At 37.3% G+C, this 13,525-nt stretch overlaps 1 protein-coding gene across 11 annotated transcripts in view; it reads left to right on the forward strand.

Annotated features, from left to right (window-relative positions):
• The window catches only part of CASK (calcium/calmodulin dependent serine protein kinase), a 385,636-nt gene that overhangs the window by 294,148 nt on the left and 77,963 nt on the right, over window positions 1–13,525 (forward strand). For all 11 annotated transcript variants that reach the window (XM_081564446.1, XM_081564438.1, XM_081564440.1 and 8 more), the window contains one exon: window positions 4,822–4,943. In XM_081564446.1, the coding sequence (XP_081420572.1) occupies window positions 4,822–4,943 (122 nt within the window). The remainder of the gene's footprint in view (window positions 1–4,821; window positions 4,944–13,525) is intronic.

Raw genomic sequence — 13,525 nt, forward strand, 5'->3', positions numbered from 1 at the left:
AATTCCTGCTCATCCACCTCTTTGGGCTTCCCTGGTGGCTCAACTGGTAAAGAATCCACCTGCAGTGAGGGAGACCTGGGTTTGATCCCTGGGTTGGGAAGATCCCCTGGAGAAGGGAACAGCTACCCACTCCAGTATTCTGGCCTGGAGAATTCCATGGACTGTATAGTCCATGGGGTCATGATAGCTTAAGGTGAACGATGTCGGATTCATGATCTCTGAAGAAGATTTAGCTTTGGGACCAGGGACCAGGCTTGATCACTCAAGAGCTTTTGTATAGCAGAGTTTTATTAAAGTATGAAAAGAGACAGAGAAAGCTTCTGACATAGACATCAGAAGGAGGATGGAGAGTGCCCCACTCACTAGTCTTAGAAAAGGGAATTATATACTTTTTAAATTGGTTATTACAATAAATCAAAAGAATTTCTCAAGGTTGTAAAGATCTTACTAGACCCACTCCCTTCCCTTGTGGCTCAGCTGATAAAGTATCTGCCTGCCAAGCAGGAGACCTGTGTTCGATCACTGGGTTGGGAAGATCCCCTGGAGAAGGGAAAGGCTACCCACTCCAGTATTCTGGCCTAGAGAATTCCATGGACTATATAGTCCGTGGGGTCACAAAGAGTCAGACACGACTGAGTGACTTTCACTTCTTCACTTCAGACCCACTCCCACAGTTTACATTTTAAGATGACAAAATTATAACTTAACAATAGAAAGATCTTACCAGACCCACTCCCATAATATGCATTTTAAGATAACAGGATTAGTCAGAAGGTTTTCAGGAAGGAGAAATTGTCCTCAAGCAGGATACATTGTTGTTATATAATCCTCAGTATAGAGTTTGAACTGAGTTGTTTTTTTGTGTAATCATCAGTTCCAGACTTAAAAACAACAAAAAAAAGTTTTATGTGACTAAGACTAAGGAATGTAGAGGAAAAAAAAAGATGTTTGTCTTTTCCTCCTCCTTGAGAATCCCAGACCCCTATCTCCTCTTCGAGAGCCCCAGACCCCTCTCTCCTCCTCGGGGACCCCGGACTTCTTGTCAACCTGCCTAGGAATTGACTCTCTCAGTCACAAAGAGTCAGACATGATTGAGTGACTTGAACTTTCACCTCTTCTCTGAGATTGTCCCAGCTTCTCCCTGGGCAGCCTGTTTCTGTGCCACTTTAGTTTTTACCTCCTCTAAATCATTTGCTTCAGGGTATAATGTGCCTACTTCACACACCTGCATGAGACCTTTCCTTGAGATCAAGGATCATATCTTTTTTCCTTGAAACCCCTGCCTCATACCTGGCAAAAAGCTGGAACATGTGATAAAAGTTTTGCTTACTGTCTGACCCAGTAGGATTCAAGTTCTTTTCTTTTTTTTTTTTTTCATTTTTTTTTCAAGTTCTTTTCTAACCTCCATATCCATGCATAAACCATTTGTCACTTCTTGTTGAAGGTTCTCCCTGCATTTCCTAATCCAGCCAGTTACCGTAGTAAGTCAAGAAGAGCATACACTTTGGATCCAGGCACACTGGGGTTGAGTCCCGGCTTTACCACTTCTAGCTGTGACCTTCCTTGACCTCTCTGATCCTCAATTCCCTATCTAGAAAGGTCAGGTACTGTATTTACCTTACTATGTTGTCCTGAGGATGTGCCTGGCACATCACAAACACTCAGGAATTGGGAGCTTCTCTTATCATTGTTTCTTTAATACTTAATTCAAGGCATACTTTGTGGAGATAATGAAATTAATCAAATATCGGCCTGCCTTAAGGACCTCACAGCACAGAAATGAAGAGTGAGTAAGTGCACATGTCGGGTAATGCATGGAGATGCTTGTAGGACAGGAATTGCACGGAGCTTTGGGAGTTCACAAACCAACAAATGATAGGTCCCTGGTCTGATACAGCCAAAATTGCTTCCCAGTGGTTAGACTTACCATCTTAGTATTCACCAGATACAAGCTTGTTTTATTTTAATCTTATAGTATTAATAAACTACTACATAGAATAGAGTAGATATAGATAAATCAGCATAAGCAATGCTGGATAGAGACAATAAAAGCTAGATAAGATTCCACTAAGATAACTGAGTGAAAATAGTAATTAGCTTTTTCTGCTCTCTGTTAAGTTTTTTAATATACAAAAATAAATCCACATTTCATTAGTATTTTTGTTGTTGCAGTTAATCCAAAAGCTTAGAACTGGCTTTAGTAACTTTATAAACCTGGCATCATATAATTCTGTTGTTGATGATGTACCGGGATCAAGGACTCAGTGGAATATTTGGGACTAATTTCTTCACATCACCTATTTCTTTCCAAGGCTTTTAGTAAGGGATGACAAGAGACCTGATTTTTAACTAATTTCCAGATTTGTTTTCCTTCTCAGAACAAAGTAAAAGTCCTGAGATGAGCAGAGAGAAGGAAGTGGATTAAATTAATACACTTTTAAGACTAGCAGGGGGAAGTGAGGACTGGTTTCTGCCTTGTACCATTTTTATTCCTCTTAGTGTCCACTTAATGTTTTCAATGAAAGCATACCAATAGCCTGGTAGGTGTAATTATTCAAAATTGAAAAGTGTTCACAGTCCTGTCAACAGATTAATGGTAAACTGTGGCACATCCCTGCCATAGACTACTACCCAGGAATAAAAAGGATTAAACTATTGATACATGCAACGACTCGGATGAATTTCCAGAGAAATATGCTGAGTCAAAAAATCCAGTCCCAAAAGGTTGCACACCATATTGTTTCATTTGTATAGATCCCTTGAAATGACAAAATTATAGAAATGGAGAACAGGTCAGTAGTTGCCAGGCAGGGGTTAGGAGGTAGGAAAGGCAGGAGGGAAATTATTGCAGTTATAAGAGGGTAACATGAAGGATCCTTGGGGTGATGGAAATATACTGTAGCTTGACTATATCAATGTCAATATTCCTAGTTATGATATATGACAGTTTATAAGATGTTACCGCAATGGGGAAACTGGGTGAAGGGTACATATCTTTCCATATTATCTCTTACAAGTTCATGTGGATCTACAATTATCTGAAAGGGAAAAAGTCAATTTTAAAAAAAAATTAACTACAGTAATGTCCACATAGATAACCACTTAATGTGTCCTAAGCCCCAAATTTTTAACATAATTAAATACTACAAAAAGCAGTTGCTTGTATAGCAACTTTTTTTCTATTGTAGAAACCTTAGAACATATGGACAAACAGAATGAAATAGAAGCAGGAAAATAAATATAATTACTATTATCTTTCTGGTATTTTTCATTCTGTTGGTTTATTTCTGAATTTGTATTTTTTTCAGTTATAATTGGGGGTACACAGTTTATGTGGTTTTGCTGTCTGCTTTCTGAAATTTTATATCACGCAGATTTCTGTCTTTAAAATGCTTCAAAAACAACTTTCATGTGGCTGTGTATTCCATTTCGTGGATGTTCTATAATTTATGTAATCATTCTCTAATTATTAGATATTTATCCATTTTGTATGATAGATATCCTGACACACAAATCTTTCTACAATTCCTATTTTTTCCTTAATATGAGTTTTTGTGAATAGAAATCCTGAATCAAAGTGCATGAGCATTTTTGAGGTTCTTTGATATAAATTATCAAATTGCTTGCTGGAAAAGTAGTACTCTTCCCCATTCCCCATCTCCCCACTCTGACCACCATCACAGTTGTGACAATCAAAAGTGTTTCCAGACATTGCCAAATGTCCCCCTGAGGGGCAAAATTGCTGCTGGTTGAAAACTACAGATCTAAGATTTACATGTGCAGTGAGGCACTTATTGTTAGAATGTCTCTAACACTATGTACACTAATGTTCTGAAGTGTAGGCTCTCAGGGTGCTTTTCTTTCTCTGGAGTACATATGTGCATGTTGTCTGCACAGTAGAACAGGCTAACCATTTCTTTAAGGCTAAGTGACTTTGTTACTACCTCTCTGGATTCCCAGTTATTAGACGAAATTTAAAGTGACCACACTGTCCTACAAAAATTATTTCCCCTGATACCTACTATGGTATTCTGAAGTGTCAAGTCAGTATATCTACCCTTAGTAAAAGGGGGCCCAATTAACTGAGAACAACTTGGTTCCCTTGACTTTGTATGTAAAGGGAGGAAAAAGAATGGAGTGGGATTTTTGCTAGTTAAGTTTGAGCCTTAAAAATCCTAAGAAGGGGACTTCCCTGGTGGTCCAGGGGTTAAGACTCCACACTCACAGTGCTGGGGGCCCAGGCTCGATCCCTGGTCAGGAAACTAGATCCCACATGCCGCAACTAATACCCAGCGCAGCCAAATTAAATAATTAAATAAATCTTTTTTTTTAATCCTTAGAAGCCTGTTTTACATAGCAGGAGCTCCCAGTTGAAGGTTTGTCCCTCACGTCTACATCTGGCTTCACCTTCTTTTCTTGTTGGAAACCCCCTGTGTGAAATGACCACCTCCATTATTTCTATCATATTTCAAAACATCATGGAGTCCTGGGAACCCACAGTCTCTTTCTGATGTATGACTTTCTGCACCCAGATCTTCTAGTAGCTCAGTTGTAGTTGATGAATTGCCCTAATCCAAGTAAAACAAGAGGCAATTTACTTTGAAAAATAGGAACGTGCAAATACATTGTTAAAAACATAAATTCACTGTAAATACTCTATCACTAAGTGATATGAAACACATTCAAGTCTGTTTTCCAGTAAAGACATGAACCTTTGAAATTTGTTAGTCCACAGTTCTGAAGTGTCAGATTTAGGTTATGAAGGTGAGTTTGACATTGACTTTCTCTAATGCCTATTTCTTTTCTGTTTGTTCCCCTTAGGAGCAGTGTCACAGGTGCTGGACAGCCTGGAAGAGATTCATGCACTTACAGACTGCAGTGAAAAGGACTTAGATTTTCTACACAGTGTTTTCCAGGATCAGCATCTTCACACACTACTAGATGTAAGTCTTTCTCTTTATTAATTTTTTCCGGTAAACTGAATAGTTACCACAACAGTCCTTTTTCAGTTGCTGCCCATCTGTGAGAAATGCAGGAAGTCATCCATCATAGATTCATAACTGAAATTAAGTATCTTATATATGGTACAAATACAATAGAGCCTAACAAGTCACAGTGGAAAAAATTAAGTATATATGTATATCTTTAGAAGAATCTGTTGAGCTTTGCTGTGATTACCTCTCATTGCTTCTAAATATTGTTTTCAAACATTGCACCTCAAACATGAGTATAGGAGAGAGAGAATTAAGTTAGACATTGTGCAGTGAACTCTATTCACACACACACATCTCATACTTAACATTGCTGGTTTTCATAAACTCAGTGTCTCTCTTTAAAACATAAGGATATATTCCATCATTAAATATGACAGACTGCATTGACAAATACAAGTCAGAAGCTGACAGTTCACATCTGCCTTCATTTCAGTCATATTTTAAGTAAAATACCTTTCTTAGCACATATTAGTCTACTTGTATATGTTCGTCTTTTTACAAGAAAAACCTTCCCTTAATAAGAATAAAATTTGCTTTGGGATGCCTAGAACTTTGTGGTGTTCACTGATTAATCGACCATATGATACAAATTAAACTAATGCAAAATTTCCCAGAATGTATTCTACAGAGCATTGTTCTGGGAGATAGTTGTGGGTGTTGCCATTCAAGAGAGGGGAGTAGATTTAAAATTTATTGGTTAAATTTTTTTACTGACTATATAAGTTTGGGAAATGCTATGTTCTTTATTCCCTTTATATGGATTCACAACGGGTGTTAGTATATAGCAGCTCTAAGATGTCCTATAGCAAAAAACCCGATTAACTCTAATAGCATTTCTCAAACTAATTTGGGCAGAGAATTTTCATTCACAATCCTGCCAAATTGGTAAGGACCAGTTAGGGAAAAGCCAAGCTAAGAGTGTCACAGTATGTTTCAACTTCCTACCAAGTATAGTATCTCACAGTTGCTTCTATCCATAGATTTGATCAAGTTAATTACCATTTTTTAATAGTTACACATTTTAATATAGTATATGTATTAATTCAGGACTGAGTAACTGCTACAGCATGCAATCCTAAAATTTGAGTGGCTTAACAGAATAGAAGTTTATTTCTTGCTCACATCACAGTCAACTGCAGTAGATAGAAGGAGAGAAGCAGGAAGAGTCTCTTCCACACAGGCATTCAGGGATCCAGGCTTCTTCAACTGCATCCTTTGCACCCAGCCAGCACATGAGAGAAAATGGAAAATTTTGCAGGGTCAGGGTTGCAAGTGGGCTGTATCAGAGTTGTCTGTGTTCCATTGGAAAATACTAGTTACATGCTTGAGTAGCTGCAAGAGAGCCGGGAAATAGGGGGGGTTTTTTGGTGGGTTTTTTTTTTTTTTTGAAATTTTTATTTTGGATTGGGCTACTGCCAGTTAACAATGTTGTGATAGTTTCAGGTAAACAGCTAAGGGACTCAGCCATACAAGGGAAATAGTTTTTAAATGTGCTAAGTGAAATAAGCCAGACAAAGAAAGACAAATATGCATAGTATCAATTTTTTTAAAAAGTCGAACTCATAGAAGCAAAGTGGAATGGTGGTTGCCCAGGCTGGGAGGTGGGGAAAATGGGGAGAAATTGGTAAAAGGGTACAGACTTTTGGTTATAAGATAAATAAGTTCAGAGGATCTAATGTATAGAATGGTGACTATAGTTGATACTGCTATATTTTATAATTGAAATTTGCTAAGAGAATAGAACGTAAGTATTCTCATCCCCAAGAAATGATAAATATTTGAAGTGATGGATGTATTGATTAACTTGATTGTTAGAATTCTTTCACAATGTTTACATTTATCAAATCATCATGTAGTATACTTTAAATATATTACAATTTTATTTGTCAATTTACTTCAGTAAAGCTAAAAAATGTGCTCAGGAAGATAAGGAAATGGATTTTCTCCTTAGTGTAATTTATCTTAAGCAATCTGAGAACATTTCAGATTAAATTTATTTCAAATAACTTGTTATTTTCTTTGGACACCGAAAAGTCCTTGAAATGCATTCTATTTTGTGGATAGCTCCTAGCATTCCATTTTCTCCTTCTCTGTTTTGTCATCATTGTTTTTGTTAATGTGTTATTTGAATTAGTTTGACCTCTTTTCCTTGGCTATTTAAATATCTATTTATCATTGTTTCATATGATGCAGAAAGTTTTGTTCTTTTTGGTTTGGGGTTTGTTTTTTTTTTTTTTTTTTGCGAAAGCATACAGGAATTTCCCAACCAGGGATCGAACCCACACCCCCTATAGTGGAAGTGCAGAGTTTTAACCACTGGACCACCAGGGAAGTCCCAGATGCAGAAAGTTGTGACAGTTGTGAATTTTCCGTAGAAGTCATAGCTTTTACTAAAACTAGTAAGTAGGATGTTTGAAAGAAGCTACAGCAGAGCATGGAGATTTGGTTTATTTCAGTGCTAGTCAATGCTAAGATTTACTGGCCTTCTTTAGATCAAGGACTTTTTGTCATTTAAAGGCTAAGAGAAGCCCAAATTAGCTTTCAGAGTTGTATTCTTCTTACTTAATGTAACTGAGTATACCAAGCTTGAGACTGCAGAGGAAATACAAGAACATTGCTAGCTTCTACAAAGAGGGGCAGATAATCAAACACAGACTGGACTTTGGAACTGAGCCAGGCCACCATTACCATCCAGTGCTAAACTTCTCAGACCTCACTGCAAATATTTATTTTGAATAACCGCTGCATTCTTGGGTAGACATTGTCACCACTTCAGGAGACATTTGTAGATTTTAGTGAGGAAAAATGTGTTTAAAGTTCCTTTGGATTTTTATTAATTATAAACTTAGAGAAGTGACTGTATCAGTATCTGCCCCATCAATGCATCTCTATTTGAAAAGGAGCTGGTGGCCTGAAAATGAGCTGTGCTCCCCCAAAGACATCACATCTTAAGAATTTTGCAGACAAGCACTACATGTGAAGCCCAGAACTCTCCTGAGATGACTGACTAGAAGGCCAGCTCTGGGCAGTGTTGGGATGCATTTGATCCAAACTGAGCCATCCTTCAACGAAAGCTCGATCATCCTGAATGAGATAATGCCCCCCATGATCTACAGCCCTTAAATATGGCTCATTAAGCTCTTGTTTCAGAGTTAACAGGAGACATTTCGATCATGAGATCCATGAAGTGTTCAAGCGGCTGCCATTTAGAGAAGTCTAGCCATTGAAAAATGTTTAAGTACTTCAGTACTTACGGTCTGCATAACAGAAAAGGATCGTTGTACAGACCAATACTTGAGAAGAAGCTTTTCAAGTTTAACCATTCATTCTCCTTCCTTCTAGTGTTCTTGGAATCAGATTGTTTTGTTTTGCAGAATCTCTGTTGGTTCATTTTCAAGAATTCCAAGCAGTGACACCTAGTAGCCTTGTTTTGTGGACCATGTCTTGATTGCTACTTTAATCTCACTGAGTCATTTCATGAAATATTTTTATTTTATTTAAATAATTTCTACTACTTCAATAACACTCACAATCGCTAAGTCTGCAGCCATAATTTTTCAGCTGACCAAACGAAACAAGGTAAGTTCCTGCAGAAGATAAAAGATTGTGTAGCACTCTATTTTTTCTAGCCATGCCTTTAAAATAGTAACAAGCTCAGAATTTGAAGAAAGGTTCTTAGAATTAGTTTGAAGGAAACAAAATATCTGTTGTATGGAAAAAATTTACATTAAAACAAAAGGAGAAACACTGTGGGTTCCACTGAGGGAAGAAATGCTTTCTGATTTGAATTCTAGTATAATCTGTAGTTAGAAATAGATCCAGGATGTCTAAATATTTGCTATTCAACTAGTTCACCCTGGCACACATATGCTGATTCTCATTTTGTAGAAAGAGATGAAGGGGAGGAACTGTGCCTGGTCCAGCTTGTTCCAATATTTCTGCTTTCAAAAATTTAAAGCACTGGCACAGTGATGCTGTGTATATGAAATACATAGATCAGTATTAGTAAAATACACTTTGGCGTGTGTTTGCTAAAACCACCACAAACGGGGTGGCTTAAGATAACCGATTGGGCTTCCCTTGTGGCTCAGCTGGTAAAGAATCCGCCTGCAATGCGGGAGACCTGGGTTCAATCCCTGGGTTGGGAAGATCCCCTGGAGAAGGGAAAGGCTACCCACTCCAGTATTCTGGCCTGGAGAATTCCATGGACTGTATAGTCCATGGGGTCACAAAGAGTCAGACACGACTCAGCGACTTTCACTAAGATAACAGATTATTCATACACTTCTGGAGGCTAGAAGTCTTAAGTCAGGTACCAGCAGGACCGTGCTCCCTCCAAGGCTCCAGGGAAGAATCCTCCCTTGCTCTGGTAGTTGCCTGCAATCCTTGGTGTTTTTGGGCTTGTAGTTGCAGTACTTCAGTCTCTGCTGCCATCTTCACAGGGTGTTCTCTGTATGTGTGTGATTCTGTGCCTTCACATGGCCTTCTTATAAGGATACTAGTCACTGGATTTAGGGCCCACTCTAGTCCAATATGACCTCATCCTAATTAATTACTATCTGCAAAGACCTGACTTCCAAATAAGGTCACATTCTGAGATTCCAAGTAGCCATGAATTTGTGGGGAAAATCTCCAGCCCAGCACAGCATGGAAAACTAATTTTGCCCTGAATTGATTTTTCAAGTATGAGTGCAGATTATAAAAATCAAATATAAAATAATGGAGTGTTACCCTGTTGTTCATTAGTTAGGCTTCCTTGGGAATTGATGTTAAAGTGTAATTATCTCTTTTACTAATATTTTGAATCAGTTTTGGAACTTGTATGTGATACACTGGATGGTGAGATGATGGATGCGTTTTCAGTCGGCTGAAAAATCAAGAGTTTTTTCCAGATATAAAGTATTTTGCAAATGTTATTTGCTGGTGATTCTCAGCCTTATTAATTTCTTGTAGAAATTTTCCTAGTACTGAATTAATGTTTATTTTGTAAGTCAGCAATGTTACAAAACATTGTTAAATTACACATTTATTCCTCTCTGCCAAACTTTTACAACTAAGTTTTAAACATTCACCCACCATCTGTCATACCTCTGAGCAGCTGTTAGCATTTGTTCCAGACTGCTGTTTCCATGGTAAATGTGATGCCCCACTTAATTAAGATTATTTTCTTGAGAAGTTCTTAAAAAACATCAGTGATTAGATTAATAATGCAAAGACTAACTACAACAGCAATTTAGTGGTTTTATATTATAAGCAATTTTTATAATAAAATAATATTTTAAAATATTGTGCTAGAAATGAGTTGATGTCTTTAATCCTCTGTATTTTATATTATTGACATCTTTCTTATAATTTTTTTTTTTGCTTCTTAGGGAGAGTTAGAGAGTTTTTCTATCTGACCTGGAGTTAACACTGGAAAACTACAACTCTTGATTTACTGTTTTGCTTTTTTAAAGATATTAAATTGGTAGTCATATTTGGAAATAGCTTATTTTTAGAACTCAGAAGTTTCCTAATAGAGAAAAACATGGAACTTCTGCAATAATTTGATGTTTTTGAGCAATCTGGAGTCTGAGAAGTAAGTTGATATAGTGTTGAGTTTGGATGTTTAAATAGGTTACCAGTCAGGAAATACCAAAGCTAAGTTTCCCATGGATTTGTAGTCTGGTCGATTTGCACTTACATGTCTGCAAAAATAAGGCCTATCTGAGGACCTTTAGAGGCTGAGCTACTGGTACCTTCCCAGGGTCCCATGTAGTCTTAAAGAGTAAACTTCAGCAAATATGAAACCATCTGGGTGGTAAGTCAGTGGTGGTGACCTTGTGCCCCCTGCCTCCTGGGGCTGGAGATTGAGGTACCCCGAAGCTTGCTTTAGACATGGGAGGTCTCATTCCTCTGTTTTTAACTGGATGGGCAAAAACTCTAATGTCTGTTTCCATCAACGTATCAAAATATTAGTATCAATAGGAAAGTGTCATATGAAACAACATTCCTGAGATAAAGAGAACTAGAAATATCATCTGACCGAAATATTTTCAAATTAGTTTTTCTTGATTCTTAATGTAAATATCAATAAACTTAAAGGGGGGGGGGAAGCTACTAGGAATATGGTCATTTGTTAAGCAGCAATAGAAAACTAATATAACCAGAAACAAAGCAAGGATTTTCCACTATTACCACTTCTATTTAATATTTTTATGGTGGTTCTGGCCAGTGCAGTAAAGCAAGAAAAAGAAATTCAAGGCATGAAGCCTGGAAAAGAAGTAAAACCATATTCTCATAGAGATATATTCTTGTATATAGAAAATCCTAAGGAAACTACAAAAGATCTACTAGAACTGATAGGCAAGGTTAGCAAAACTGCAGGATACAAGATCAACATACAAAAATTAACTATACTTTTATATAAAAGCAATGTATAAAGTGAAGATAAAATTTTAAAAATACAATACTATTGTAAAGGAAAAAATAATTGAATAAAAGATATATAAGACTTATACACCAAAAACTATAACCGTTGGTGAAAGAAAGTAAGGAAGATGTAAATAAACCATTTCCCCCTCTCCTTAGCCCCTGGCAGCCACCATTCCACTTTCTGTCTCAAGGAATTTGACTACTGTAGGTTCCTCAGAGAAGTGGAATCATATCTTATTTGTTCTTTTGTGACTAGCTTATTTCACCAAACATAATGTCCCCAGGGTTCATCCATGTTGTAGTGTGTATCAGAATCTCCTTCCTTTTAAAGACTGAAAAATACTCCATCTTGTGTGTATACCACATTTTGTTTATCCATTCATCCAATATCAATATTTTGTAGTAGATAATTATATACTTGGAAAAGCCGAATCCTCCAGGTAAAAGTGGCCAGTAGTGGGGAATTCAGCCTTAGTTTCATCCCCAGGCAATTGCTCTCTCTCTGGTCTCCAGGTTAGCTCCTATGATATACATCTCTGTAAAAAGAATATGTAATTTTCACTGAAACTGTTGTTAACTACAGCAGTCCCTCTCATTCCCTTATTTGTCCAGGTGAATCACTTCCTAAAAGAGTGACTGGAATTTACTCTAAAATACCAAGAGGCAGCTTGTCCCCAGCACCAGTGTTTCCCACTGAGTGTTCTTCTATTTTTGTAGCACTATAGTCCACTTTACCAGAAGGCAGAGGAATGTTCAAAAAGCCTTCCAAGTGCAACAGGCTCTGATTCTTCTTCATGCCACTCCCAAGGGAAGGGTGGGGGGGGAGTTCCCCCAGAAAAGAATGTGGTATGCTCAGTTGAAGAATGTTCGATGTAGTTGGCTTGCAGCCTTCACATCCAAGAACATAGTTGCTTTCTTCTCTTTGTGGTCCTTCAAACATTATCTCATAAAACCACTTCTGCCAGACTGTCTTTTTTGTTCTCTTTTAACTTCCCACAACAGAAATTCATTTTTGCTACAGCTACTTGTACCAATGCTTGGTGTTTCCTTATACAAAATAATTCATATCCTAAGTCAAAACTTATTGAACTGCCTCAGTAATGAAATATCACATGACATACCTAATGTAAATATTTTCTTTCAAAGCAGCAAATTAATAATAGGATATTCAGTTACCCTAAATATTATTTAACTACTAATGTAGATGTTTCAGAAGAACACCTTAGGAAATGAGGTTTTAGCACTTTCTAAAAAAATTTTAGTAGGTTTTTTATGGAAAAGAAATGTATACCATAGTGAAATTTCTCACATTTGGGAAAACTCTTGGATCTAGTATTCAAAAGTGCCCTATTTCATAAGATTTAATTAAAAGTAAAATAAAGCCTGCCTGTATCATCTAACTGGTTGTTTTTCCTCATGCTTTCTTTTGCTTGCTCAAGAATAGGCATTATGATTTGTTTCTTACAATGCTTCATTTTAGAGTTATTGGCCAACTGAAAAAGACCGAGTGAGGTCAGTCAAGTTAGGTCATCTGAGGCCAGTGTTTGAGTTTCTCAGAGCAAGCAGCCAACTGAACAGAAATCCACACAGTGGCCTATGTTGTTAGGCCATCAACAGTCTTTTTAGATTGAACTAGGAGGTTAAGCAAGTCTTAATTTCTTGGATCAAAGATAAATCCCTGAAAGAACAATGTTCTAATAGGATTGAAACACAAGCAGCTCTGTACACAGACAAGGAAAACCTAAACCAAACAGGGGCCTCCTTGGGAGGATTTTGCTGTCAAGATCCAGTGTATTTTGCAACCCTTTCAGGAAATCTTAAAATGGTCCAGATATACTGACTTTTAATTTCCTGTTTGCCATCAGAATAAAACTTTCATAATGGATTTAGGTAGAGCAGTATATCACTAGGCCAGTCCTAAGACTCAAAAGGGTATATACCCCCACCATGATTTTCTAAAACTTGATCTAAGGGCTTCCACCAACATTCTTATTGGCCACTAAGTAAACTCCATTGAGTATCCATTTCTAACTTGAGTTATCCAATATTAAACTGGGCCATAATGTTGGTAGCAGCCCTGAATCTTTCTCTGGGAAAAATCTAAATTCCAAGGTGCA

Source organism: Giraffa tippelskirchi, chromosome X (genome assembly GCF_054371585.1).
Source record: "Giraffa tippelskirchi isolate mGirTip1 chromosome X, T2T-mGirTip1v1.2.pri, whole genome shotgun sequence".
In the NCBI taxonomy this organism is placed as follows: Eukaryota; Metazoa; Chordata; class Mammalia; order Artiodactyla; family Giraffidae; genus Giraffa; species Giraffa tippelskirchi.